The sequence below is a fragment of the Sebastes umbrosus genome, chromosome 11, assembly GCF_015220745.1.
Source record: "Sebastes umbrosus isolate fSebUmb1 chromosome 11, fSebUmb1.pri, whole genome shotgun sequence".
NCBI lineage: Eukaryota > Metazoa > Chordata > Actinopteri > Perciformes > Sebastidae > Sebastes > Sebastes umbrosus.
The window spans coordinates 21,441,461-21,469,114 of NC_051279.1; the positions used below are offsets into that span (position 1 = coordinate 21,441,461).

General features: G+C 39.5%; 4 protein-coding genes across 7 annotated transcripts in view; 2 read left to right on the top strand and 2 right to left on the bottom strand.

Annotated features, from left to right (window-relative positions):
• The window catches only part of mrpl13 (mitochondrial ribosomal protein L13), a 26,494-nt gene extending 25,768 nt beyond the window's left edge, over positions 1–726 (bottom strand). The window contains exon 1 of the mRNA XM_037785883.1: positions 593–726. The gene's annotated coding sequence lies outside the window, so the exon portion shown is untranslated. The remainder of the gene's footprint in view (positions 1–592) is intronic.
• LOC119497635 (THAP domain-containing protein 10-like) overlaps positions 1–11,972 on the top strand; it is a 15,941-nt gene extending 3,969 nt beyond the window's left edge. The window contains exons 1-4 of one of the 3 annotated variants that reach the window (XM_037785878.1): positions 242–706; positions 11,093–11,279; positions 11,371–11,627; positions 11,664–11,972. In XM_037785878.1, the coding sequence (XP_037641806.1) occupies positions 350–706; positions 11,093–11,279; positions 11,371–11,564 (738 nt within the window). In that variant the 5' untranslated portion in view covers positions 242–349 and the 3' untranslated portion in view covers positions 11,565–11,627; positions 11,664–11,972. Of the gene's footprint in view, positions 1–238; positions 707–11,092; positions 11,280–11,370 lie in introns of those variants that run through there. The other 2 variants (XM_037785880.1, XM_037785879.1) reach the window with 2 other exon arrangements.
• Positions 1,590–5,941, top strand: dscc1 (DNA replication and sister chromatid cohesion 1). Its single transcript, XM_037785877.1, has 9 exons — positions 1,590–2,121; positions 2,841–3,009; positions 3,573–3,707; positions 3,891–3,981; positions 4,200–4,338; positions 4,533–4,585; positions 4,727–4,881; positions 5,206–5,354; positions 5,532–5,941. Exons 1-9 carry the CDS (start codon positions 1,886–1,888, stop codon positions 5,641–5,643), a joined length of 1,239 nt encoding a protein of 412 aa, XP_037641805.1. The 5' UTR covers positions 1,590–1,885; the 3' UTR covers positions 5,644–5,941.
• LOC119497633 (carboxypeptidase Q-like) overlaps positions 7,285–27,654 on the bottom strand; it is a 21,094-nt gene continuing 724 nt past the window's right edge. The window contains exons 1-10 of one of the 2 annotated variants that reach the window (XM_037785876.1): positions 25,965–26,115; positions 23,586–23,801; positions 23,310–23,426; positions 23,011–23,218; positions 22,012–22,219; positions 16,588–16,699; positions 15,769–15,860; positions 15,238–15,333; positions 14,619–14,724; positions 7,285–8,446 (exon numbers count right to left, since the gene is read on the bottom strand). In XM_037785876.1, the coding sequence (XP_037641804.1) occupies positions 8,286–8,446; positions 14,619–14,724; positions 15,238–15,333; positions 15,769–15,860; positions 16,588–16,699; positions 22,012–22,219; positions 23,011–23,218; positions 23,310–23,426; positions 23,586–23,801; positions 25,965–26,115 (1,467 nt within the window). In that variant the 3' untranslated portion in view covers positions 7,285–8,285. Of the gene's footprint in view, positions 8,447–14,618; positions 14,725–15,237; positions 15,334–15,768; positions 15,861–16,587; positions 16,700–22,011; positions 22,220–23,010; positions 23,219–23,309; positions 23,427–23,585; positions 23,802–25,964; positions 26,116–27,654 lie in introns of those variants that run through there. The other variant, XM_037785874.1, reaches the window with a different exon arrangement.

Below are 27,654 nucleotides of genomic sequence, written 5' to 3' on the forward strand. Positions count from 1 at the left end.
TCATGTCTATGTAGAGCGAGCACGAGCGCGAACCCGACGCTGACTTTCGTTGACTTAACGGCCACAGGTGTCGCTGTTAACAAACATTTCTGATTCTTACAAACTGTCTCTTTAAAAAAAAAACATTATAATAAAAAATAATTACTGAAAACTTGAAAAGACTGTGAACATTGTAGTCCTGGATTGTGGAGTAAGACCATTAAACTGTTTTTAGTCAGTTGTGTGTTCAGGCTGTTTTGGCTCGATGAAGCAGTGGAGCCATCCTTAGCATGACTCCTCCCACCAGCACTACAGAACCACCAGCGACGTCCTGCCTTCACTGCAACATACAGTAGATATCAATCTAGCCATGCCTTCCCCGGCTCCCCCGCGCAGATGCGTCTTCCCAGGATGCCAGAACTTAAAGACGCGCGCGGTCTCTTTATTTAAGTTCCCTAGCAACGACGAGATGAAGAACATCTGGATTGACTTTGTGCAGAAGAGCCATGTTGATGGAGAGCTGAAGATCACCACCAACACCCGCCTCTGCAGTGACCATTTCACATCGGATTGTTTTAAAAACTTCCAAAGGAAACAATTAGGATTTACTCACACTCCGTTGTTACTGGCGACCGGAGCTGTCCCCTCCATCTCCCTCCCCAGCCTTCATGCTGCCAGCCCAACCACATCTGGCGCCATAGCCGGCAGTACGAGCCCACCAGACAGTGTAAGTGTGTGCTTATGTATATAATTATAGTAGGTAGTCTACAACAACTCTGCTAAATTACACATTTAAATAAATGCTCTATGATGAGTATTTTTGTATATCCTAGTTTCTACCCGGTCCTACTTTGACGACGCACATCAACAGTAGTAACCAAACTTCCTGTTCCTCTTAGTGATGGGAATTCCGGCTCTTTTTAGTGAGCCAGATCATTTGGCTCAGCTCACCAAGAAGAGCCGGCTCTTTCAGCTCCCAAACGGCTCTTCGTTTTACCACTTCTGCCTTTTATAAATTCAGCCAAATTTAGCGCTGTTTTGACCTATGATTAGTATGTGTGCATATATATGCCTTCCAAGAGGCGATTCAGAGTCCCAACATTTAACCGCATCAGGCTAAAGAACGCTTTTGTCCATCAGTCCATCTTGTTGCTAAATAATAATTAATGTGCTGCTAAAGACATGTAAATCCAGAGGACAGATGGTCATTTTGTAATGGTCATTTTTGTCTGATGGGTCTTACTTGTCTGTCTGTCTATGGTAACAGTATGTCTATTGTATGTGTACTTTTTCTCAAACTGAGCTGCCTATGGATGCAAAATTAATTTCAGTGCAAACTGACAATAAAGTTGTATCGTATCGTATATCACTTCAATTATTCAATATAATTATACTAAACCTTATCATTTCCAGAATATCATAATTTTACATGCTGCTTCGTTTCCGACTGTCACTCATCTTGTCTGCTATTCGCGCACCGCATTCCTCTCTCTCTTTCTCTCCCCCTCTTCCTCCTGCTCTGTACCTGTAGACCGTCAGCTCAACCCCGCCCCTCCCTGCCTGATGGTATGATCCATGTCTGTCATCACCTGATTGGTCGCACAGACGTCATTAATACAACATTCAGTCACAGTCAGTGCATGGAGTGCCCGTAGCGTGGAGAAGATCGTCATATCATTCTGCCTTAAATAAATTAAAGAAAGAAAAAAAAAAAGAGCCGGCTCCTATCGTTCACTTAAAAGAGCCGGTTAAAAGAGCCGACTCGTTCGCGTCCGACACATCACTAGTTCCTTCCTCCCGACAGAAAGAGAGCGGGGAAATTTGACAGTCTCCGATTTTTGCTGCAAAGTAACACTAGTTTTGACTTATTGCTTTGATTTTGTACATTAGAAAAAACGTGTAGTTTATGACTGTTTTGTTTCGCGAATCAATAAGGAGCTTTATTCATTTAAAACGTTTAAACCGACCCAACATGAGGACTTTAGAGGAGGTTCAGGCCACTCTGCAGATCGCCAAGCTGAAGGAGGAAGATCTGCAGACAACAGTCCACTGCCTGTCCTTTGGAGAAAACGTCTCATCCGCAGACTACTGCCTCATGGAGCTGGACGACACACTGTGCAAACACATAGAGGCTGGGCAAAGGTAAGGTGCTAAAATAATGTCTATTAATATATATATATATATATAGATAGATAGATAGATAGATAGATAGATAGATAGATGGTAACTGTATTGATCCAGAGGGAAATTCAAGTTTCCAGCATCACAGTTCCAAAGTGCAAAAACATGTTAGTAAAAAGGCAAAAAATTATACCATATATAAAAATACAAGGAGATGAAGAAAACTGTTAAAAGTGAATATAGTGCAGGGTAACAGCTGTGATACAGGACTTAAAAAAGTGAGTATAGTGCAGAAGAGGCTGTTAAAACTGAATACAGTGCATTATTATCTGTCATGCATATAGTCTGGATATGTAGTGAAAGTCATAATTGTGTTATTCAGTTCTGTTAATTTTATTATCTTAAAAATGTTTCTTACAACAGTCCATAACCCAAAGGTTATTTACTTTGCTATGATGAAAAACAATAATGTTGTTTGTTAATTTTGTGTAGATTGAATAATAAACTAATAATTTCAGCAGTGCTATTCGTTCATTTAAAACCTGGTGTAAGCACGTAGTCTTTAAACTACAGTTTTCCCCTTTTATTGTGTAACTCAAATGATTAATGTGGTTGAAGATAATTCAAACTGATGTACAGTGTATAGGAATGCAAGGCCGATACTGACTCACATATATGTATGTATGTAAACATGTAAATGTGATTGATAAATTATATCTAACAATTTCCCTTTTTTCCAGTCTAGTGATTCGAGGCGATACAGATGAGCGTGCGGTGCTCTGTAGCGGTGACAAGACCTACGATCTAAAATTAGCCGACACATCCAACCTGCTGTTGTTTGTACCAGGATGCAGAACACCAGACCAACTAACCAACAGCCAGGAAAGCTCTCACGTGGTGCACACTCAGGTATGGAAATGACACACTCACAGGTACCTGCTTGGTATACTGTAACATCAGTTGTGGAAAAAGTACTCAGAACCTTTACTTAAGTAAAAGTAGTAATTCCACAATGTAAAAATACTCTGTTACAAGTAAAAGTCCTGCATTCAAAATCTTACTTGAGGAAAAGTACAGAAGTATTAGAATCAAAATATACTAAAAGTATCAAAAGTAAAAGTCATTATTATTATACAGAATGGCCCATGTCAGAATAATATATATTATAGAATTACTGTATACATTGCATTAATATTGCAGCTTCTTATGGTTCGGCTAATTTTAAATAATTAACTACTGGGCAGCTTAATCTACAATAATACATCATAATTCATTAGTTGTTTCAGATTATTATTACAAAATATAAATCTGTAAAGTAACTAAAGCTGTCAGATGAATGTAGTGCAGTAAATGTACTTAGTTAAACAACATCACTGTAATACCCACGCAAACAGACCCTCCCTACATATGCACATCATGGTTAATTACATTTATGACCCACATGAACTAACAATATCCTACTTCTGTTATAGATTTGGGGATTTTGTAACAGCTACTGGGAACTGAAGAAACAGCGTCCGAAGCTGAAGAAACTGAAGAGGATTTTAATGGAGAATCCGTATGAAGGACCTGCTTTAGGGGGGCAGGAGGAGAATACAGAAAACAGGGTAAATACATATTCTACAGTGAAGTCATTAGGACTTATTCATTAATTATTGGAAGTTTATTACTTTTAAAAAAATACATCTGAGTATAGCTGACTAAGATGACCGTTACCTTTTGAATGTTTCAGTTCCCCTCTTTTGGATATTATTGTAGCTTTTAGTAAGTGTGTGTTCCTCTGTTACCAGTACACAATGCAGGATCTGTTGGACAGGATCCAGGCCAGTGAAGAGGAGCTAAAGACCCACTTAGAGACCATCCATGCCTGTCAGATAGATGGTAAACAGTGACATTTTTAATAATAACTACATGCTTTTGCTGAGAAGCAACAAATAGGTACAAAATAATTGTCATGGTAGTTCTCCTGGGAGGCACAGTGCAAAGAAGATGCCTTTATAAATACAGTCTCTGTATTCTTAGCTATACTTAGCTAATATAAATAATAAAACAAATGTAATTACCAAATGTTTAGAGAGAGTGTCTTTTCCGTCTTCCAGGCTACTGGCGCGTGCTGGACTTTGACTACGAGATGAAACTGCTCGGTCATGTGAGTCAGCTGGTAGATTCTGAGTCGTGGTCCTTCAACAAGGTTCCCCTTCACACCAGTCTGGAAGAGTTGGCTCCACTTGAGCCCAAGTAAGTTGGCGACAGTGACCTTTATGCTCGTGCAACAGGAAAAGCAAAATATTAACAGTTAAAACTAGAGTTGATTTTTAGTGGTGTTGAAGCTCAGGAAACAAAAAACTACAAAATAACAAAACAAATGAGGTTATACTGACGTTCTGTGCATCTATTATAGGTTCCAATAACTTCTCTTCTCTCTTTCACAGAGAGATGATAGAGCACTGTTTGAACTGTTATGGGAAACGCTACACTGAAAACGGTAAAGAAAAACTATCTATGGAGACTCAATGGACAGACCTTAAGTTTAAATTTGTAAATTGGTGCTTAAAATCCTACACAATACTGTCACTATGAAACTACACAGTACTAAACACCTCTGTATCCTCCTTCCTCTATATAGACCAAGTTTTTTATGCACTGCATGAGGATAAAGTATGTCGGGGCTTGGCACTACTGCTGCTGCAGAACTTTGTCAAGTTCAACCTGAGAGAGTTTCAGGAAGTCTGGCAACAGAGCGTCCCAGAGGGCATGAGCACAAGACTGGACCAACTAAAGGTTAGACTGTGCCTCTCTTATATACACCTCAAACACATCTTCCTCTCTAAAATGCAGCTTCCTACTGTTTCTGATTATAAAATGGCACAATTTGTGAATGCGTTCTTTATGAAGGTCATTATTGTTTTTTCTCTTACAAGCCAGGTTGCATTTAATTGTACCTCAGGATTCAGTTTCCATCTTACTCTGATCTAGACTGAGTCAATATGAAGCAGAATCTCAAACCAGCCTTACATAATCATGCTCTGGTAATGAAAGAGCTATTTCTTACTGACTCCTCTTGAGAAACTGCCCGTGGTGCTTACAGCATTGTAAATCTTCCAGAGTTTCGCCCTGGTGGACCGCGTCTCCCGCCCAGAGACCATCTGCCTGCTGCGGGTGGACGATCTCCCAGAAGACACGCTGGAGCGCTTCAACCACCTCTTCACTCTGAAAGAGAAATGGACAGAAGATGACATCACGCCATACATACAGTAGGCGTCATCTACTTAGGGCATTATTGTAATGTTTAATAGAAGCAAAAATAATAACCATAATGTCAAATTAGGTTACCACTTATGTAAAATAAAGGTACACACATTTGTCTTGTTGACATTAGTGCAGAAACATCACATAAGTTATTGCTTTGCTTCCTCCCTCTTCTCATTTAGGGACCTGTGTGGAGAGAAACAGACCACCGGAGCTCTGCTGACCAAATATGCTCGATCCTCAATGCAAAATGGGATCAAGGTCTTCAACTCCAGGAGAACTGTGGCTACATGAACATGTGCACTGTCAAGGAATTAATTTACATTTGAACATTAATGCAGTTATGTTTATTCCCAGAGACACTTTTTCAATTGTTAAATATTATTTTACACATAAATGGCTTTGTTAGCTTTGTCAACTATCTTGCAGCAGTTTAACTAGCCAGCTTGTTAAGTGTGTGATAAAGAATAACAATTTAAAATTCAAATGTTAAAAAGTTTTTGTCACTAAAACCAAACCATCTTTATTTCAGTTTTTTGTTTTGTCTGTAAAAAATGTTGGTAATAAAATAAGTTTTCATAATGCGATCACATAAGTGTTTTGTTTTTTTGTCTCCTATTGTCCTTAATTAATCCTGAGTGGGACAAATTAGCACTTTTCATTTCCAACAAGAAAATGGAAATACAAACAGCAGGTGCTGTGCTGGAGGTTGTCCACAAGGTGGCAGCCTATGCTGGTAAATTCAGTATGAGCTCCACACTGACTGGATAAGACTACTGGCTGGCATGCAGCTGCATTCATGTAGAGAACAAGAGTTCATTCACAGAATCACATAAATAAATTACATATGAGATCGTTTTTGATTCACTGAGCTGCTTAATGTCCTCATTTGGTAGAAAACCATCAGGTGTCTACAGACTGGTTCCCAGTCTCCATCACATATAGAGCTGAAACAATTAGTCGACTGACAGAAAAACTATTAAAACTATATTTTAATCATTGATTAATGACACGTTAACTTTCTAGCTTCATATATGAAGAGAAATTTGACTTTTTTTTCTTAAAAAAATTACTCAAACCGATTAATCGATTATCAAAATAGTTGCAGATTAATTTAATATTTGACATCTAGTCGAATTCATACAGCAAAGGCGAGAGAGAAGAGATTAAAAATAGATGCACAAGGTGGCAAACCAGAGAAGTCAAATAGATCAGAATAGATTTAGAAAGGATGGAACATCATACTTGCTGCTATAGGAGTCAAATGTGTGCCTGCAGTTTAAAACAAATGTTCATTTAATCTAAATTCTCGTACAGAGATCATCAAAAGAAACCTGACCTCGTTTTATTAAAGTGTAAATGTTTATTGTCCTGTCTGTCTCGTGTTAATGCGTGCATGTGGTTTTCTACAGATTGTGTCAGCGGTGCATATGTGTGACTCAGCAGAGTGTGTTAAACATCCACAGACTGTGTTTTTTCACTAACATAACATGTCTGTGTGTGAATCAGTGTTCGTGGCACAGAGCTCACCAGACGCAGGCTAAAAGTTGCACAGCTTTGGTTCAACACAGACACACATCTGTGTTTCCAAAATGACTTTATCTGCATTGGCTGGCTGACTCACCCTGACATCATCCCTCAGGAGTGCTGATTTATCAGTTCATTGGAGACAGAGATCCCAGCTGTGTTTGTTTGTTGTATCTGGTCAGCATGGCTCCCCCAAAATGATGAATTCTCTTTACTTTCTCTCTTCCTCTGTATGATTTCCGCTCTTCTCTTGAACTATCATGCCACCTCATGCTTCTCCATTCCTCTTTCTCCTTTCTGCGGACTAGATGCGTACGTCTCATTTATCGTCATCTTCCTCTTTCTTCCATCACAGAAACTACATGATCAGCAACATTCAAACTATTACAGCAGAAAAGCAGAGGAGAGTGACGGTGTAAAGCAATGATTAATACTTTTATTGATTGTATTACATCACTGCAAATGTCAAATCTTACAGAACATCCTGTAAATGTGGCATTAGGAAAAAACAAAATGTCCAAAGTTGAGCAGGATGCAGGCAGGAATTATAATATTTCAAACCTCTAGCACAACAAAAAAAAAGCAGATAAAAATATACCCTGTTAAAGATGAGGTCGTTCTTCTCTTTTAACACTGGAAACTGACAAACATTGGTAATTTGGACAGTTCCACAATTTCTCAATACTCATTTATGAGCTCATTTTTGTTACTTGTTTGATTTTGCAGCACATTATATTTAGGCATCTTTAAGACAATTTACAGTTCCTGAGGAAGTACACAATTTTAGTTTTCTTGGTCTCGTCTCCGTCAGTAAATCAGCATTTAAAAATCAGCTTTTTACTTTAAAAAGAGGAAATTTCTCTCTCGTTCTAAGCATAATATGCTCGTATTTGCTAAAAAACAACATTAACTTCATTACGTAGCATGATCATATAAGCATATATTGTGTTGCTTTGGGGTTTTCAAACCTTTACATGTCCTATCTTTGGTCCTGACCGGACTTTAGCTTTACATTCAAGATAATCCTGACACAGCCCTGAGCTACATCTATTGAGTCTTTATTCCAAAACCTAAATTATTTTTGTGATTACTTGTAGTTTGAATTCTATTGTAAAATGTGTTTATGCTTTAATTTAATATTATTCAACTTAAACATATTTTGTGCTGATATCATGCTAATTCTAGTGGTTAATAAATACTGAGAAGTCACTCCATCTCTTTTTTTATCCACCCTCAGATTCACTTGTTTATACAAGGGAAAATCCAAATTCAATTTGTAAACAAGTTTTTCAACATTCAACAAAGTTTTTCTAAAAAAAAAGTTTGATTAGACTGTGTGTTTTGGAAGTAACCAGTCCGGTTCACAGTGATCATCCTCTTTTGGGTTCAGCATCCTTTGTGCTAACTGGCTACCTGGGCAACATGTCCTGTAGGTCTGCCACGACATAGGCAACCACGGCCCACAATGCAGAGCAGAGGTTCATTTCCCGAGGGTCTTGAACCGTCATGGTATCACCTTCACTGTGGTGGAACCAAAAGTACCGACTGTCTGCCACATGCAGGCTAGCACCTGGATGAGAGATGGAGATAAAGATAGATAAAATACAAACTGTCCCACTAAACATGCACGTTGAAGACTAAACCCGTTGAAACAATCCTGCACTCAAACAAACGTCAATATTGCATCTGGTGTAATCCTCGAGGTCATTTCTGTGGAAGGGTTACTTGGGTCTGACTAATACAAGGAGTGGTACAGTTCCCTTTAATATTAACTCACTGACTCAGACATTTGTGGAGAGAGAAGGTAGAAGTTTCGATTAAACAAGTTTTACTTCTCATTGCTGTGACCTTTTTTATTTCAGTTTGCTTATCAACTTGTTCTGTAGTCTGTCGAGTCTGCTTTTTGTTTGCTGATGTATTAGGAAACATTTTAATGTGTTCGAAGAAATTGCTATCTTATTACTTTACCTTCTGGCATGTACTTATGTACTGGGGGCTTTAGTTTATAAGCAAAACTTAACTCTAAATTAAAATCTGGGATGGAAAATGACATGTAGTCACTTCATTAAACTGTCAATTAGTCCAGGTCTAGTGTTCATGGCAATGGCACTCATCTGCCTTTTTCATTGTTTTGTCAAACTACTATTTCTATGGTCAGGAATTAACTTTAGCTCATAAGCCAATATAATAAGAATTCTTCAGATTAAATTAAAACAGCTACTGAGCTAAATGACAACTAAGCAGGCTCAATCTGCTGAGGAATTTCAGGTTATACAGTTGAAAGCACCAGAAAGTGGATGTTGAGTTGGGAATGTTTTGTCAAAGATTTTTGTTTTTCTAATACTAATAATCTTTATTTATATAGTACCTTTCAAAACACAGGTACAAAGTGCTTTACAATAAAAAAACAGAACACATTTAAAACACAAGGATAACGAAATGAACATAAAACACATAAAAAAAAACAAAGAGTAAAACAACTAAAATGTCATAAAACATAACTAAAATCACAGAAAAGCATTTCTAAAAAAAGTTTGCAGCCCTTTATTGTAAATCAGTCCACACTCCAGTCCAGCAGGTGACAGTAAAGCCAATGAATCCACAGAAATAAGTTTAAGTTTGTTTTTAGTTAAAAGCCTGAAGTCAAGCTGTCAAACATGGGTCGGAAATGCTGTTATCCGGAGTGTAAGAACACGGAGGGGTTGCACTGTTTGCTGTCCAACAGAGAGACAGCTCACCGCTGGCTGCTCAGTCTGGGACGGCTCCACACACCCTACGTCTCTGTTTACGTCTGCAACCAACACTTTACGCGCGACTGCTTCTCTAACTATGCAGAGGTGGAAATGGGATTTAAAAAGCAGTTTCTCCTAAACCCTGATACTGTCCCTACACCTGCACAAGTGAGGACACAGGTGAGAAAGGCTGAGGACATCCGGGCTTTTGACTGCAGCTCTTTGATCTAACCAATCACTAGAGACCAATGGATCCACCAATCTAACCTCGTTTTAAAGCTGCAGTAGGTAGAATTGGAGCAAATATGATTTTAAAAGTATTTTTTTATAAAACGGTCACTATATCCTGACAGTAGTGCATGAGACAGGAAATCTGAAATCTGAAATGGCATCTGCAAGATTTCACAGACCGGAGAAAAACAACCAATCAGAGCCGAGCTGGAGCCTTGCCGTCTCTGAGCAGCTGTCAATCACTCAGCGAATTCCGATCAAACGGTCAAACTAGGCAGCGCTGGTCAATCAATCAATCGATACTTTTATTGCCATGTCAACCCACAGTTGATTGGAATTTGTTTCGGTGCAGTGCTCATTAAAAACAGACAAAAGCACACACATATAAAAAACATAGTTTACATAGCCACCTACATTTATACAATCACTCAGACCAATAAAATCCTAAAATGCTAAAATACTGTGATGAGCCTTGTGCTATTGCAACTTCCCCTAAAGTGTTTAGTGCAAAACATTCCTAAGTGCGTGTTGGCTGGAGCGCAATTCCTACTGCAAAGAGCCTATGCATTAGAGTTTAGGTGCCTAATAGCATCAGGGTACGTGCTGTTTCTGAGGCGGGATGTCCTACACCTCAGACTCTGAAATCTCCTTCCAGAAGGAAGGAGATGGAAGAGACAACAAGCAGGGTGGGAGGGGTCAGCATCACCTTCTGCGCCTATCTATGAATCAATATTCTGTTACTGTAATGCCTATTTCTCGCCTCAAATGTTTTCAGAAACATCTTGTAGTGTGCTGTCTGGCTGTAAAATGAGAACGTTTGTAACTCGGCAGCTATGTTGAGATCAGTCGAGGAAATACCAAGCAGCGCCCCACCAGCCGGACCACAGCCAATAGGAACGCTCTCTCTGAAATGACCTCTGATTGGTCAAAGTCTCCCATCACAGGCTAGATTTTTTTAAAGCCTGAAAACAGAGTCATGAGGAGGTGCAGAAGTCTAGTTTTCTCTCAGAACACTTGAATTACAATATGATGAAAGCAAAACTACCTTCATTGTGATTAACATGTAATACACCTAATACACCTCCCTGTTGCCATAAATACTCACTAGTGCACCAAATCAGCCAGCGAAAATAACCCCAAACAAAATGAACTTCTGTTTGAGTCGTGTTTGTTAAAACCTGCACAGCTTTAGTTTTTTCTTTTTTAATGACACTAAATAATTGTGCCCCGCTGTTCCCTGTGTCTCTGTTTAGGGCACCGCTGGCAGTTTCTGTCGAATTTTGCCTGATGTAAGACACGCAGCCTCCCAGACTGACCCCCAAGAGGGAATATCGGTCGGCCCTCAGCCATCCACGGAAACTCCGACTGACTCGCCAGGGAAAAGATCGGTCGGCACACAGCTATCCATGAAAACTCTGCAGAATCGCTTTCGAAGTACAGGTTTGTAGTCCGACATATCAAGTCATATATTCAATTTTCAACTGTGGACATATCTGACATGATTACTAATTTCTTTGTCTCTGCATTGAAGCTACCCAGGCGAGAGTGCCCAGCAGAGATTGCGGAGTGTGCACCCTCACCTTCCCCTTGGATAGTCCACTACTGTTCCTGCAACCAACCATAGTAAAGAGACCATCCAAGAGACCTCGCCTCAGCCTTTCAGACGAGGAGGAAGGCCCGTGCAGCCCGTATATGGTGGTTCAAGTACCAGACGATTCAACATGACTCTGTCACTGTCGTTGGTTAACATCTGTCTCTTTCTTTTTTAACTGTTTTGGAAGTTTCTTCATGGAGAGGAGTTGGTGGATGACAGATTAGTTAATAAATGGAACATTTAAGACCGCTGAACACTTGATTAAGGCACCAAGTCCTCAGCTGATCCATTGAAACGGTTTAGTAATTGATAACTGAACGTCTTTTGAACTAATAATCCTGTTTGATTACTGCTTTAAAGAAAGGGGACATGTTTGTGGTCTGCCGGGCTGAAGTTTCAAATGTTATTGTGTTCTTTTTCTTCTCAGTTCCTCTTCTACAATTTATACCACAATTTAACTTCTACTAAAGCTAGACAGAGGTGGAGAAGATGTTTGGACCACATAATGTCTTCCAAAACCACAAAGATAGAAAAAAAAACAATTCATAAAAAGTGCAAACTGCTATAGCTTGGTAAAGTTTCTCGCCATCACTGCTAAACAAGGGATGGTACCTTAAAATCATCTAGTGGAACAGGCAAAAACACTAGTGAAATCTTTGATATTTGACAGGAAATAGCACTTGAGTTGACAGTAAATATTTTGACAGTAAGGTTCAGTTTCAGCTATAGAAGTGTCTCTCCTAAGGATTCAAGTTGGTTCATTTACAGTACTTCATGTCGAACATGTATAAGAGACGGTAACTAAAAAGTGAAAAAAGAAATTTCCACACAAATGTAGCTTTTGTGTGAAGTGGTAATATGTGCCAGAATGACTGTGGAGCAGGCCAGCATGAAATCTGTAATTTCATTGTTGACCAGTAAATGGTCAGCAGCCTTTGTAAAGCTGGATCCGACTGTACGGGTTTCATTATTCAACTAGCTACTGTATGTACAGAGGTGATTTTCTTTGTCTTTTTTATAGGAAAAATCTTAAACACATACAGGTTCAGTAGATGTGTTGTAATAAAGTTCTGTTATACTGATTGTGTGCTGTTATTTCTATTTTATTCTTTATTTAGTTTAGCTATTTAGTAGTATTTTTAGTGTTTACAGACCTATAATGTGTACCCACGGTCCAAGGAGGGAATCTTGGGTCCTGTTTTCCGAAAGCATCTGAAGGCTAAGATGACCTTACTTGTAAGTAGAATAATTCACTTTACTTACAATTGATATGCATTTAGGGCAATGAGGGATTAATGAATTTCAAGACGTATGTCTACTAAAACCAACCCTGCAGAGAGAAGATCAGTCAGCACACTGCTGAATAATGTCCGAAGTACAGGTTTGTAGTCATACATATCACCAAGTCATTTTAAATTAGCTGTCATTTTTTTAATGTAAATATTTTGTTGCTGCTCAGTTCACTTAATTCAAATAGCTCATTCATACTGCTAGATCATAAACCACTGACAGGATTACTCCAGGAGAGATTATGGAGTGTGCACCCTCACCTTCCCCTTGGACAGTCCACTACTGTTCCTGCAACCAACAATAGTAAAGAGACCATCCAAGAGTCCTCAACTCAGCCTTAGAGTCAAGCAGGAAGGTCCTTCAGACTGCAACTCGTCTATGGTGGTTCATAAACTAGAGGATTCAACATGACTGTGGACTCTTGTCACGGTCGTAGGTTAGCAGCTATGTCTGTTTTTTTACCTTTTTGGAAATCTCTTCATGGAGAGGAGTTGGTGAAGGACAGTTTTAGTGAATGGAACAATGACTACTGAAAACATTTTATAAAAAGTGTCATGGGACGAGGTGAAAGGGTGCTATTCTACACTAATTTAGGCTTATCTACAATTTTTTCTTCACTCCCTGTTCAGACATTACTATACAGACATCCTTAAGTAAATAAACAATGGAAACCAAAGAGCAAGGCACACTCCTCCTTGTCACTGCTTTAAAGCAGATACTATTGTGGTGCCTTGTTATGTACTCTAATGTTTAGGGTGGGGGGGTTCTGTTCCTCATCTAAATGTTATACCGCAATGTTTTTCTGTGTACATTGCATTTTCACTTCTACAAAAACTAGACAGAGAGGATGTTTACCAAAGCCACAAAGAAAGAAACACTGTTAGATATTAAGGGGTAACTGGTATTTTTCAACCTGGACCCTTTTTTCCCATGTTTTGACAACAATTTTTGACGCTAAACGGGCTGCAATGTAATCGCTTGGGGCAACTCCTCACTGTCAATTTACGTCCACTAAAAGTGCTTGTTTTTGACACTGAGAGGCTCAGATTGTTATCAAATAAAATGTTTTTCTTTACATTTCGCTTGATCCATTTGTTATTGTGTGTCTCGCTCAGAGAAGTCTTGCGTCGCATCCACATTGTCGAAATCAGCTAAGTATTCAGCCATGACATTGAAAATGTTTTATATAACACTAAGCTACGCTTTCAGTACTCCAACACAACAAACTCTGACAACACCGGTGTCCTGTGACACTCCCCTCTCCAAATCTCACTCACATTTCCATTGTTGTGGAAAAAAAAACATTTTATTTCTCTCTAGGGTCCTTTCCATAATGTTGTCAGACACTAACAATGGAAGCCTGACGGTGAGGAGTTTCCCCGAGTGACTACATTGCAGTCAGTTTAGCGTCTGCCGTCTGCAGCGTACTCCCTCCATACTGAACCAATTTTTTAAAATGTTGTCCCCATTAGACACGTAAGACACAAAAACATGGGAAAATAGGTTGACAAATACTGAAGTTACTCTTTAAGTACAGCATTTGTGAGGGTTCAATCTGTTTTCACTATCAGCAATTCAGAAGAGCAAAAATCTGTCAATTCAGATTTTCTAGAAATTCCCTTTAAAGTGAATATCTGTCACCACTTCCCTATTCCATATATATATACACATACATATAATGATGATGTGATTCTGTGTACACAGCACTTTCACAAAAAAGAGAGGTTATTAACACCAGAACCACAGAAATGAGGTTACTAATGATGAGTTACTTCCCGTTTCAAGTGTTTCTGTGTTTAACAGACACAATTTAAATGTTCACTATGCTCAATTATCCCATCATGAACATTTGGTGTTAGCTGCAGACAGACAGATAAGACATTGATTCAACTGACCTGGTACTCCTGCCTGCATCCACGGAGAGATGTCTGTCCCTTCTCCATGCGTCTCCAGTTTGGTCGTATTAATGGGAGCCAACAGTTTGACCACTTCTGCCATCATCTGTTGATACAGACACAGTTTAGTGCTTCTCAGCTCATCACACAGTCTGCTATATGCCAGCGCTTTTCAAACTCAAGCTCAACATTATTTAAAATATTGTAATTCCAAGATGTGTTTTCTTATGTTTACATTACACGGCCTTTGTAGTTCAGACACCAGACCATAAACCCATAGTAAACATTCAGTGACCATATAATTAGATGTTTCAGTTTCACATCCATAAACATGGATTTTCTGCTTTTAAATGTGATTTAAATGCTCAACAGAGACTACACTGGAGGTTGAATGGGAATTTCAATGTTGAGACTAGTTTAAAATGTCCAATCTAGGAAGCAGTGCTCTGAACGTAGGTGTAATGTGAAGTAGGGAGTACATGGGGAGGAAATGCAGCACATTCACCAGACTGAATACTAACTTACACCACCTTGCAGAATCTGTGCTTTGTAGAATTCAGACTTTTAAGCCTGAACAAATACGGATAATTGTGTGACAGTGTTGTGTTTTCAGTCGTACCTTTTGTGCTGCAACGCTGCCAGTAAACTGCAGAGCCACCGGGGTAAATGTCCCCGCGTCAGACTCCATGACCAGGTCAACGTTGGACATGTTCACCTGGGTGGGGAGAGGAAGTAGAGACGGGGACAGAGACAGAGCAAGATAGAAGAGGTGAAAGACCAAGAGAGCATTGAGGGATAAAAAACAAACTAAGGTGCGTTTGGATGACTAAAAACAATACAAGCTTCAGCCAATGGAAACAGAGAACCACTCAATACTCTTCATACAAGGCCTCAGGAAGTGAGTCATACACACTTAACCAACCACAAGGAGTTGCTTGTACTGTGCAGCCGCCTTAACTAATTGAGGCTATTATGTGAGAACTGGACTGTAAGAACAGTCCACGGGGGAGTTATGGTACATGGTTGTAGTACATTTTTACACTCATATACTCCCACAAAGTGGTTTGACCCTTTTTATTAGCAGGAACAGTCTGCTTTACTGCCGTTACAGTTTGTTTCCTATCAGGTATTGCAGTAACGGTGGACATACCTTGTGTAGATTAAAGTACTGCTGCGCTCCAACTCCACCTGGCTCCTCAGCTGTCCACAGCACTGTTCGCAGCGTTCTCCTTGGACGCAAACCTGGAAACAGATAGAAATTAACACAAAAAGCTGCGAATGTATAAAGAGAAATATAGATCACAGCTCCAAATGACACAACTGCCATGTATAGTGATGACTTTTTCAACTTTTCTTTACAGTATGTAATACACACTAAAGTTTACAGTATTCCTGACTAAAAAACGTTTCATCACTGTACCTTGTACTCTTGGTTGGATGAACCTGTCCCACTATATTCAGTTGCATTCTTTTGTCCATAACAATACTGTACTGTATATCCGAGCCGGTTTCCTAATTATGTTCCTCTACAAACAGTTGGAAGAAATTACAGTTTACAGTCTGAAGAACTGTTTGTTAAATTGTCCCTAAGTTTGGAACGGGATACTCTGCTCCCTCTTCATCATATTCGTTAACTAGCTGAAGTTTATTGAAGCATCAATATAGAACATTTTGTTTCGCTCCCTCGTTCATGGGGCTTGCGTACATTGTTCTACTGACTGTTAGAGTTGTACTCTGTTGGTCTTGTCACTTGTTTAAAAAGAAGACTGTTTGCAAACAGGTTGCATAAAGCTAAATAATAAAGTCAATCATTTACTTGACTTTGTTTGTTTTTGAGTTTGTGTAAGCTTGCTGCCATCTGTATATCTTTTATCCTTTTCTACAGTATATAAATGTTTCTTTTTGTGGAAGTTCATCTGGGCGCTGTATATGTGTGGGTCTATACGGTATGTGTGTGTGTCTATATTACCCAAGTCCTTGATGAGTGACAGGGCCTCCCAGGAAATCATGGCTCCACCTCCGTCATCCATGGCGCCTTGGCCCACATCCCAACTGTCCAAATGGCCGCTCAGTAAGACGACCTAGCAGATCGGACAAATAAAGAGATATAAACATAGAAATGAGAGACTGTGGTGAAAAAACGTTTGCTAGGTGCGTATTCATGCAACTTGACCATTTGTCTGATCTGAGTTGAAGTGCAAGAGAATCGGATCAGATAACGCTCTCTGACCCATGACTACATTTTATTAAAGCACACAAAAAACACACACACACACACACACACAATATGCTTGACTCAGCATTTATAATGAAAAATGCTTTTCATCAGCAAGAACAGAGAGACAGACGCACGAAAACAGGAAAACAAAGACGGAAACACAAAGTTCAGAGTGTTATCTCAATTTCCAGGAATTTTAAGGGGTAGGATTCCCGTCAGTGACATGATCCTGACCAGATGTTCCAGGTTACAAACCAGTTTCTGACCTGAGCAAGCCAGTCCTGACAATGACCCAGAGGCCACACATTCCATTAAATCAAGTGGTTCTCTTCTTAATAAACAGAAATGCTAATATAAACTGGGAAAATAAAGTTCGGAAACTTGTGTTTGGTGGATTATTTCTCTGTTGTTACAATGCTAATGGTCATTGCATTTTACATCGTTGGAAAGCCTGTTTATTTACCTTCACAATGATGTCCAACTTGTAAGGATCATGTATTTGTGGGATGAGCAGCACAGCTGATTATGTGGGTAGCACCCAAGAAAAATTTGCCAAAATGCTCTGCCAATGGTAAACAGTGTATTCTCATAAGGCTACCAGGAAGCCTGCAATGACTGCCCTTCACCGTCAGGCCCGTTTGCACTGGTGTCGACACCACACACAATGGAACCTGAACATGTGGGGGAATGTCATGTTCAGTGATGAGTCCAGGTTCTGTCTGCCAAAGTTGGATGGCAGGGTGAAAGTATGGAGACGACGCGGAGAACGCTATGCTGATTGTTGCACCGATGGAGTAACAGCTTTTGGTGGGGGCAGTGTCATGGTGTGGGGCGGCATCTCCCTCACTGGCAAAACAAGGCTTGTCATCATTGAAGGCCATCTCAATGCAGTGAGATATCGGGATGAGATTCTGCAGCCAGTGGCGATCCCATATCTCCACAATCTGGGACCTAACTTCATCCTCCAAGAAACAACGCTCACCCCCACAGAGCCAGGGTTATCACAGACTACCTCCACAATGTGGGAGTAGAGAGAATGGAACGGCCTGCCAAGAGTCCAGACCTCAACCCAATTCAACACTTGTGGGATCAGCTTGGGCGTGCTGTACGTGTTAGAGTGACCAACACAACCACGCTGGCTGACCTGCAACGAATCCTGGTTGAGGAATGGAATGCCATCCCACAGCAACATGTGACCAGGTTGGTGACCAGCATGAGGAGGAGGTGCCAGGCTGTTGTGGCTGCGTATGGATCTTCCACCGCTACTGAGGCTCCTGACGGTGTATTAAATGAATAAAGTGTAAAATAGACAATATGTCTTGTTTGTTCCTTGTTACTGAAAGAGAGTTCAATCATCCAATCCACCAAACAACTCAAAACAAGAGTCAATACCAACAGGAGAATACACTGTTTACCATTGACGGAGCATTTTGGCAAATTCTTCTTGGGCGCTACCCACATAATCAGCTGTGCTGCTCATCCCACAAATGCATGATCCTTACAAGTGGGACATCATTGCGAAGGTAAATAAACAGGCTTTCCAACGATGTAAAATACAATGACTATTAGCATTGGAACAACAGAGAAATAATCCACCAAACACAAGTTTCCAAACTTTGTTTTTCCAGTATAGTATTGGCATTAGTGAAATATATAGTCTACACACTTAAATGCTTTTAGCATGACGTAAGAATGCATCAGCTGGGGATATATGACATACATACGCATTTACTACAGAGAAACAAAGACATGGGGCTGTTTTCAAGATCCATGAATCACTGAAGTGGTCTTGAAATGCCAGAAATGTCTACCTCTAAAACCACGCAAGTTATTTTTCCTTGTAAGGGTTTATCACAGGTTACGGCATGCATCAGTGATTTTACAATCCAGTCTTTGAGTTGGAATTTGCTCATAAAAAAACACTGATCTTGTAATAATTCAGCCCACCTGCAGTGTTAACATATCAGGACATTCACAATGTGGGTTATTTTTCTGTTGTACTGCAGTTCTTACATTGGTTAACCTCAGTCTGCTTATGGCTGCTTCTTACAATGTGTTGACAATGAACACAACTAAATATGTTGTAGTTAACTAGATTAAATCAAGAGAGATCAACAAAGTAGGAAAAAGATGTTTAGATGTGGTTCAGTGACATGTAGTTTAGATGGGGATAAAAAAAAAAAAACATTCTTCTTTACCCATTACACACAGACATTTATAATCATTACGCATCCAGATCACTGTCAAGCAACGTGACTTGTGTTTTAGCCGTAACTATAAACAGAAAGCCTACACATCATTTCAGATTTAAAAAGGTAATATTCTCATGAAAAAAAAGGCAGATATAGAAGTTGAGTGTGTGGAAAATATCCTAGCAACTCATCAGATGACTCTGAAAGGCTAAACTGTGGAAATGACTCACTAGACCTCAAATGTACATCTATCTATGAACGTGGGCACACACACACACACACACACTCACACTCCAACCACAACTGCTGCAACTGCCAGCTGGAGCACAAAGTCCCAGAGCCAGGAATGATGTCAACCATGCCATGTGTTTCATTTCCCTTTTCTATAATGAGCGACCAAACATTGGTTGCCAGATCAGAATAGCAACCGCTTACATCAGCGAGGTTCCTCTAATCCAAGTCTCCTGACGGATTTTTCAGTTGGCTCCACTTTTTTCCCACACATTCAAACCAGAGAGACTGAGGTTTATAAAGAAGAACAGAGCTCACTTGAATTACACAGATTGGGAACTGCTGAAATACATTGGAAGTTTCTGTTCTCAGTTAGCAAACAAAGTCTTGTGTTATCTTTAACTAAGATGTTAGGATGTGATGTATTTGCAGGCTCCAGAGGGAGCTGTGGGGGAGTAAAGGCTCATACAGTTCATGATCACACTCCTGGGAAATTCCAAGTACAAACACCATCTACCTTAATCTGCCAATAAAATGTATCTTGTCAGATATTACAAGGTGTTCAGACGCCTCCCAAATGCAATATACACACTTCCTTAACAACAATAACTTCACCCATGCTCCAGGCAGCCTCCACCTATATAAAGTTCACACCATGATTCACACAGTGGAAATCCCACACGGGCTTTAAGTGTGGGATACATGGAAATGGAAAATTCAGTTGGGTCAAGTCTGACGAGAAGCTTTTCTTCCTACGCTGCAGTTTGGTTCACACAGCTTTTAATATTCATCTTCACGAATCAGAGCAGCTAAAATCTACATACCCTGCTCAGCTATTTAGGACACGCTAGTTCGACCCGACTGGGGCTCTCCCTGTGGATGGGAAATGTTGATCCTGCGTCTCGTCCACTTTTATTCAAACAGACGCAACAGCTTTGAGTAGACAGTGAAAGACAGTTTCCTCCAAAGACTCAAAGTTAAATCTGCCTCACTAGATCTAACTGTGCACCCACATCTGTGTACCCACATTGGGCAACGTGTGTCTCTGTGCTGAGCATGCCACATCTGAACCCACAGTACCGTTTCAGCCCGGTCCACTGAATGACAGAAGCATTAGTGGGATTTTGTTTTTCATATACTGCTTCCTCTGCAAACAGAGTAGCATTCATTTGGAGATTTGTGCAGCAGCACAACTTGTTCGTTTCTCAGGTTTTACCTGCTAGACTTGTCTGGGTGCTTACCCACATGTGTGCTAGCAACCTGTGTGTGACATTGTGTGACACAGCACTGAATAGCTGCAAGTTGGGTCAGGTAGATGAGGGGTGGAAGTAGCAAAACATTAATTGATAAAATGGGGGTGATGAAAATGCATGTGAATTGAAAAGTGGAGCCCGAAAATGGATGTGAAAATGAAACTATGGAGTGATAAATTATCAAATGGTTTGATTCATTTATAGCCGATTTTACGAAAACAGTCATGATCACAGTCACTGAACCATGTTTCATCGTTTTCCCCATCTAACATTCATCATTCACCACACAAAATTGCCATTTATCAATTACTGTAAGTAGAAGTGGCCTCAAGGGTGGAAGTAATTTTGCATTCACATACATTTTTATCAATTAATTCTCTCTCTGTGCATTGATAGGCTTCTGACTCAGAACAGGGCATATTTTGGCATCTTATTTTATGATAATAGTCAAACAAGTGGTAACTATAAGTTGCACGTAGGTGTCTGTTTATGTGTGTTCGCCCTGTGACACAATAACCTCATGTCTAGGGTGCGCAACACTTTTCTCACATGCATGCTGGAATCGGATTATTTGATCCTATTTGCAGGTAAATGTCCCTGCTAAGCAACACTGTGGATCCCCATTGACTCAAAAGTCTCATACCCGGCATACTAGTTTTACTTTACAAAATCAGAAAATGAAAAACAAATACTAGGAATGACTGCAGGTTACGGTATTGCGGAAAAGATAAATCCATCCCAAAGTAAATTGAAATCATGATTCTGCATGTTAACATAAACTCTGTTTGTACCATAAAAGGATAGGTTAATTTCAGCAGGCCTGTTATTTTAGTTGAGCTGTTTAGACTCGCCAATAGAAATATGCTATGATCTGTGAAAAATGCAGGAATGTCTTGCTTTTTGTAATTTATATGACTACTTTCATATGGTGATAGTTTGGGGATTCGTGAAAATGGGAAGCAAAGGAAGTGACATTTCTTGTGAATTTCCAAAGAAGTTGAAAACTTCTAATTCCTAAGAATAAAAAAATAAACTTTTTTTCAAAAACACATCCAAAAAACATAATTAACAGATTAATAGTTAGTTTACACACAATGCTGTCTTTCCGTGCAAGCATAATTTATACTGACTGACTGAAAGAGACATTTGTCAGAATTTCCAACTAAGCTGAGCCTCAGCGCTTCTCTGGAAAGATTAGATCACACACACACCGCCAAAGTAAAGGCAGACTAAAAGCTGTGGGGATATCTGGAGTCGGCAAAAAGAGGTTACACCATTATTTCCTCGTCCCACTGCACCGAGGAAAAGAGAGAGAAAGACTCATTAAGAGCGAGACAAGAACATTATAATAAGAGTTTTTCTCAGGACATCTGTTTCCCATTCAATTAATTTGGAAGGCCCACCCAAAGAAAAGACTGGAAAAGAGAGACTTGCACGACAAGATACATAGATAAATAAGTCAGACAGGCAAGTGTCTGTGATGGGAGTATGAGGTCTACCTGCTCAGGGTGTTGCCAGCCTGTTATCTCAGCCACTGTGTTGAAGGAGTCAGCGTCCGGTAGAGTCTTGGCTCCCATCGTGAGTCGGACCACGATCCTCTCTCCTCTCTGTGCCATACGCCACATCAGCTCAGCATCCTCCATGGTGATACAGGCTGAAGGGATGCGCTTCACTCCGTCTTGGTAGTCCTGCCAACCTGTGTGGGGACTAGAGAGGGAGGCACAAAGATGTATTAATCTTCTCATTACACCTGTGTGATTTTTATAATTTTTTTTAGATATATAGATCGATCGGTAGATACTAGGGCAGTCAATCGATTAAAATATCTAATCGTGATTAATCGCAAATTAATCACACATTTTTTTATCTGTTCAAAATGAACCTTAATGGGAGATTAGTCAAGTGTTTTATACTCTTATCAACATGGGAGTGGGCAAATATGCTTACTTTATGCAAATGTATGTACATATTTATTATTGGAAATCAATTAACAACACAAAACAATGACAAACATAGTCCAGAAACCCTCACAGGTACTACATTTAGCATAAAATAATATGCTCAAATCATAACATGGCAAACTGCAGCCCAACAGGCAACAACAGCTGTCAGTGTGTCAGTGTGCTGACTTGACTATGACTTGCCCCAAACTGCATTTGATTATCATAAAGTGGGCATGTCTGTAAAGGGGAGACTCGTGGGTACCCATAGAACTCATTTTCATTCACATATCTTGAGGTCAGAGGTCAAGGGACCCCTTTGGCCATGACCGTTTTTCCTCACCAAAATTTACCAGAAGTTTAGAGCATCATTTAGCCTTCTTTGCGACAAGCTAGTATGATATGGTTGGTACCAATGGATTCATTAGGTTTTCTGGTTTCATATGATACCTGTATCTTCACTCTAGCTTTATCAATGCAAGTTGCGTTAATGCGTTTAAGAAATTAGTGGCATTAAAACAAATCATTATTATTAACTTTGACACCCCTAAAAGACACCTGTTAATAGAGTATGGAGTAATAGATCGAATGAGTGAGGCCACAGCTCCCAATTTGGCTGCCTCAGAGGCGCCATAGGCACGGTATTTCACCGTCTCCCCATAGCTGACAAATGGTTGGTTAAAGACCACAATCCTCCCCATGGCCTCGCTGGCTCTACGCTTCAGTTCCTCAAAAGACTGGACCACCAACACCTCTGCCTCGATACCTGGAGAGATAAGAGTGACAATGGAGGGGTTAACAGGAGGTGGGTGATTGATAACAGGCATTAAAATGATTTTATACAGTATGGTCTTTACCCTCAGGTGGTGTCCCTATACTGCTACCCAATCCCAGCATAGCCAGACTTTTGGCCCTGGGTGCGATCATTTCTGCACTCTCCTTCCCTCTCACCCAATGTGGGACTTTGACTGGCTCTGGAGGAGAAAACGGGTGAAAGAGAACACAAAAACAAAACTACTGTTAGACTCAGCAGAGGCAAGACAATGCTGAAAGAGATCCCTTATTTGTGAAACATTTATCCTCACTGCACACTTCTCCCATTAGACAGATAACAGATAACAAGGCACACTTACCTAAATGTACGTCCAACCCATCCTGTGTCATAGCCTTGTACATGTATTTGATAGCCATCTCCAGGTTTTGCGAGCCACTGACACGGTTCCCAATGGTGTCGGTGAAGTCGGCCAGCCGTCTGTAAGAGCGGTTCTGAGCATCTCCAGACACAGCCAGGTCAATAATCTGTTTGGCCACATCAGCGTAGGCTGCTACCTCTGCAGATATGTCTGAGACTGGGTTCACACAGAAACACAAGGAAACAAGGAAGTCAGGGTTTCGTCGTTTTATAAGCCTTCACGAGCTCTCAGCTCTTCTACTGCTGGGTTTTTAAAAACACACAATTATACGCTCAAGAAAATAGGCAGCACAGCTTCTTTTTTTTTTAACTATGATCCAAATTATGGAATACTCTACCAAAAGGTATATGAGATGTGGGTTCTCTGAACATTTTAAATAACAGCTGAAAACTTATTTATTTGATTTGGCTTATAATTAATGTCATTCTATTTATCATTATGTATTTTACCTTTTTTTTTTTTTTTTTACAAATGCTCTCATTTTTATTATTCTTAATAGTCTCTGTTTTTAATGTCACTAATGTATTTTAGCACCTACTGTCCTTGTATTGTCTAATTTTATTGCCTATCTGCCCTTGTCTGAATGTATTGCATTTTTATTTTATTTTGTAAAGCTACATATGAAAAGTGCTCTATAAATAAAGTTATTATTATCATTATTATTATCATTATTATTATTATTATTATTATTATTATATCCAAATCTTGTCAAGAATATCTTTTATGCTTTTCGGACAAAAAGTCAAAAGGAGTAAATACAGTCTATGTCACTTGAGTAGATGCAGTAAGTGAGGAGATAGGTATACAGTCACACCACTATGTTATATAATTTTATTTGCACATAATTCAAGGCCTGTACAATGACCGGTCCCAAAAAAAAAGATATAAATAATAAGGGTGTAATGATATATCAATCTGGATCGATATATTGATTCAATGATGAATGATCCAATATCATTGATGCAAAGTGAAAACATGGATACATATCGTCATCTTTAAAATTACACTTTTATTTTGAAATTCCCATGGCACATCTGTGTCACCATTTCCATCCAAGCGCACCTCGTTCCTACAGAGCCCAGTAATAAAATTGTCAAATAATATTTTAGATGCTTTTTGTGAGTTTATATAAATGTAACTGATTGTGATTTAAATAGGCATATGATATTATCTAATAGCGATTGCAGGCCCCTGAATTGAATTGAATAGAAATTGTATCGTGGTAGACTTTGTGATGTCAGCAAATATTGTATCGTTGTCCGATATAATATCGTATTGTGATGAAACTTGTGATTTAAAACCCCCTAATGAATAATAGGTCAAGGAAGAAATACAAATATATGGTGACTACCTTACACAGTATAAGTCAGCTGGCATTAAACTAAGCATAATGAGTCTACATCCTAAAAGAGAGAAGCGCGAATCACAGGATAGAGATTTAGCATTTATGTTAAACACTGTTCCTGTTCTACTGTTTTTTCCAATATGGTCACACCCACAGTCCACAAAAACAGGTGTTTTCACTTATGTTGCCTCAAGGCAGTGGGTGTGTACAGACTTTGCTTGATTGAACGCTCACTCACTCTCCTTTGTTGCAGCTGTTCAACTTGACTGTAGGGCCCAATCCCAAAGTCCACACTCACAGACTCACAGACTCACAGACTCACAGACTTTGAGTCCGAGGGTTTAGGGCTGTCCCACTGTCAAATTGTCAAGTCCTTGAGGGCTCTCTCGCAGACATTTTGAGCACTTTATGAACACTTCCCGTAAGACCGCATTTCTGCAGACTTTGCCTGAGGGAATTACCCACAATTCATAGCGTTGTGATTTTAAACACAGGGTTACCACGGTGACCAGGGGAAACCCAGAGGCGTAAAAACATTAAAATAAGATAAACAAGGAGGCACATGGGTGTTCAGCCAGGCATATTTAAATTTACACAGAAACATTAAGGATTTAAGATGGTACATCAAAAACACATGAAATCAGAATAATGCAAGTATTAGACTATGTTACACACCTGGTTTATTCATCAACCATTTATTTTAATTTTGCTTAATGAAGTTTTACAAAAACAAGTTAATTGAGGCAAGAGCCTGGAAGACGTTCAAATAGACAGTTAAAAACGTTAAATAAAAACGGTAACGTGATATGTCACCGCAAAGTGCTGTCCCATTCGTATTTTTACCATTTTAAGCCCTTGCAGCCTCTCACACTTAGCCATTCACCAGGTAACTAAGGCCTTAGGGGGGATATTTGGGATTGGGCCTAGGTCTAATTGGCCAGAGCAACCTGTTTAGGTAGGAGGGTTTGGGCTACCTTTCCTTGCAGTGTGATTGGATACGGCCCTGGCTGCAGCCATTGACCTCATGGACCCAGCAGAGTGAGGGTTACAGTCACTCAGAGAGGACAGCATGAAGACCAACATGAAGAGGGAGAGGAGGAAGGGCGGTCCTCCTTCCTGAGCCATCTGCAGAGAGAAAAACATGCATGTGATTAATAGCTGCATTATAACAGGGAAATTCCCTTTAACTAGCAATATCATTAATCAATTGCAGCTTTGGAGCTAATCAATCAAATTATACTTTCCAAAGTAGATTAAAACTGTGGATCAGTTAGAACCAGTTCATACCAAAGCACCAAAAACTTAATGCTGTATAATCCCAGAGAGTTGGCTCCAAGTTATAAGCAAGGCAAGGCAAGGCAAGTTTATTTATATAGCACATTTCATACACAAAGGCAATTCAAAGTGCTTTACATATATAAAAGCAAGATAAAAGAGCACAAAGTGCAAAACATAAAAACGAATAAAAGAATATAAAAGTATAAGTTAAAAGAAAAAAATTTAAAGGATAATAAAAACAATCAAAAAACAGTAAAGTGCAGCATTTGATCAATTAATAAAAGCGTCTGAGAACAGTTTGGTCTTGAGTCTAGATTTGAAAGTGGCCACAGTTGGTGCGTCTTTGATCTCATCTGGAAGTTTGTTCCACAGTTGAGCAGCGTAGCAGCTAAAAGCAGCCTCACCATGTTTCCTTCTGACCTTGGGTACTACTAATAGATTTTTTTCCAGTGACCTTAGAGGTCTAGTAGGTGTGTACTGCTGAAGCATATCTGAGAAGTAATTAGGATCTACCCCCTTTAGTGATTTGTAAACAAGCAGTAGTGTTTTAAAGTCAATTCTGTGACTTACCGGGAGCCAGTGTAGGGACTTAAGTACTGGAGTGATGTGATCAGTTCTTTTGTTTTTTGTAAGAACTCTAGCAGCTGCATTTTGCACCATCTGAAGCTGTTTGATGGTCTTATTAAGGTTAGACCCGTGAAGAGACCATTGCAGTAATCGACTCTGCTCGAGATAAAAGCATGGATACGTTTTTCCAGGTCATGCTTTGACATAAGACCTCTAAGTTTAGCTATGTTTTTAAGGTGGTAAAAAGCTGATTTGGTTATCGCTTTCACATGATTATTGAAGCTGAAATCACTGTCGATTAAAACACCCAAGATTTTTGACAACATCCTTTGCTTTAAGTCCCTTTGTGCTCAGATGATTAGCAATCTTAATTCTCTCATCTTTCTTCCCAAATAAGATAATTTCAGTTTTGTCCTTGTTCAGCTGTAGGAAGTTTTGAGACATCCAGCTATTGATTTGATCAATGCATTCACAAAGTGATTCAAGGGGACCATAGTCATCTGGTGAAAGTATAAGATGTAATACTGTATAACCAGTTCATACCAAAGCACCAACAAGTGAATGCTGTATAATCCCAGAGTTGACTCCAAGTTATACGATTTAAAGGTCCCATATTGTAAAAACATTTTACATTATAAAGCAGGTTTAAGTGCTATATAAAAACTGTTAAACTATCAAAACGCTCAATATACGGAGAAATACACACAGCCCATATTCAGAAATTGCGTGTTTGAAACAAGCCGTTAGGATTTCTGTCCATTTGTGATGTCACAAATATACAATATTTAGACCATCAAACGGTTTTAAATGTAAACATTC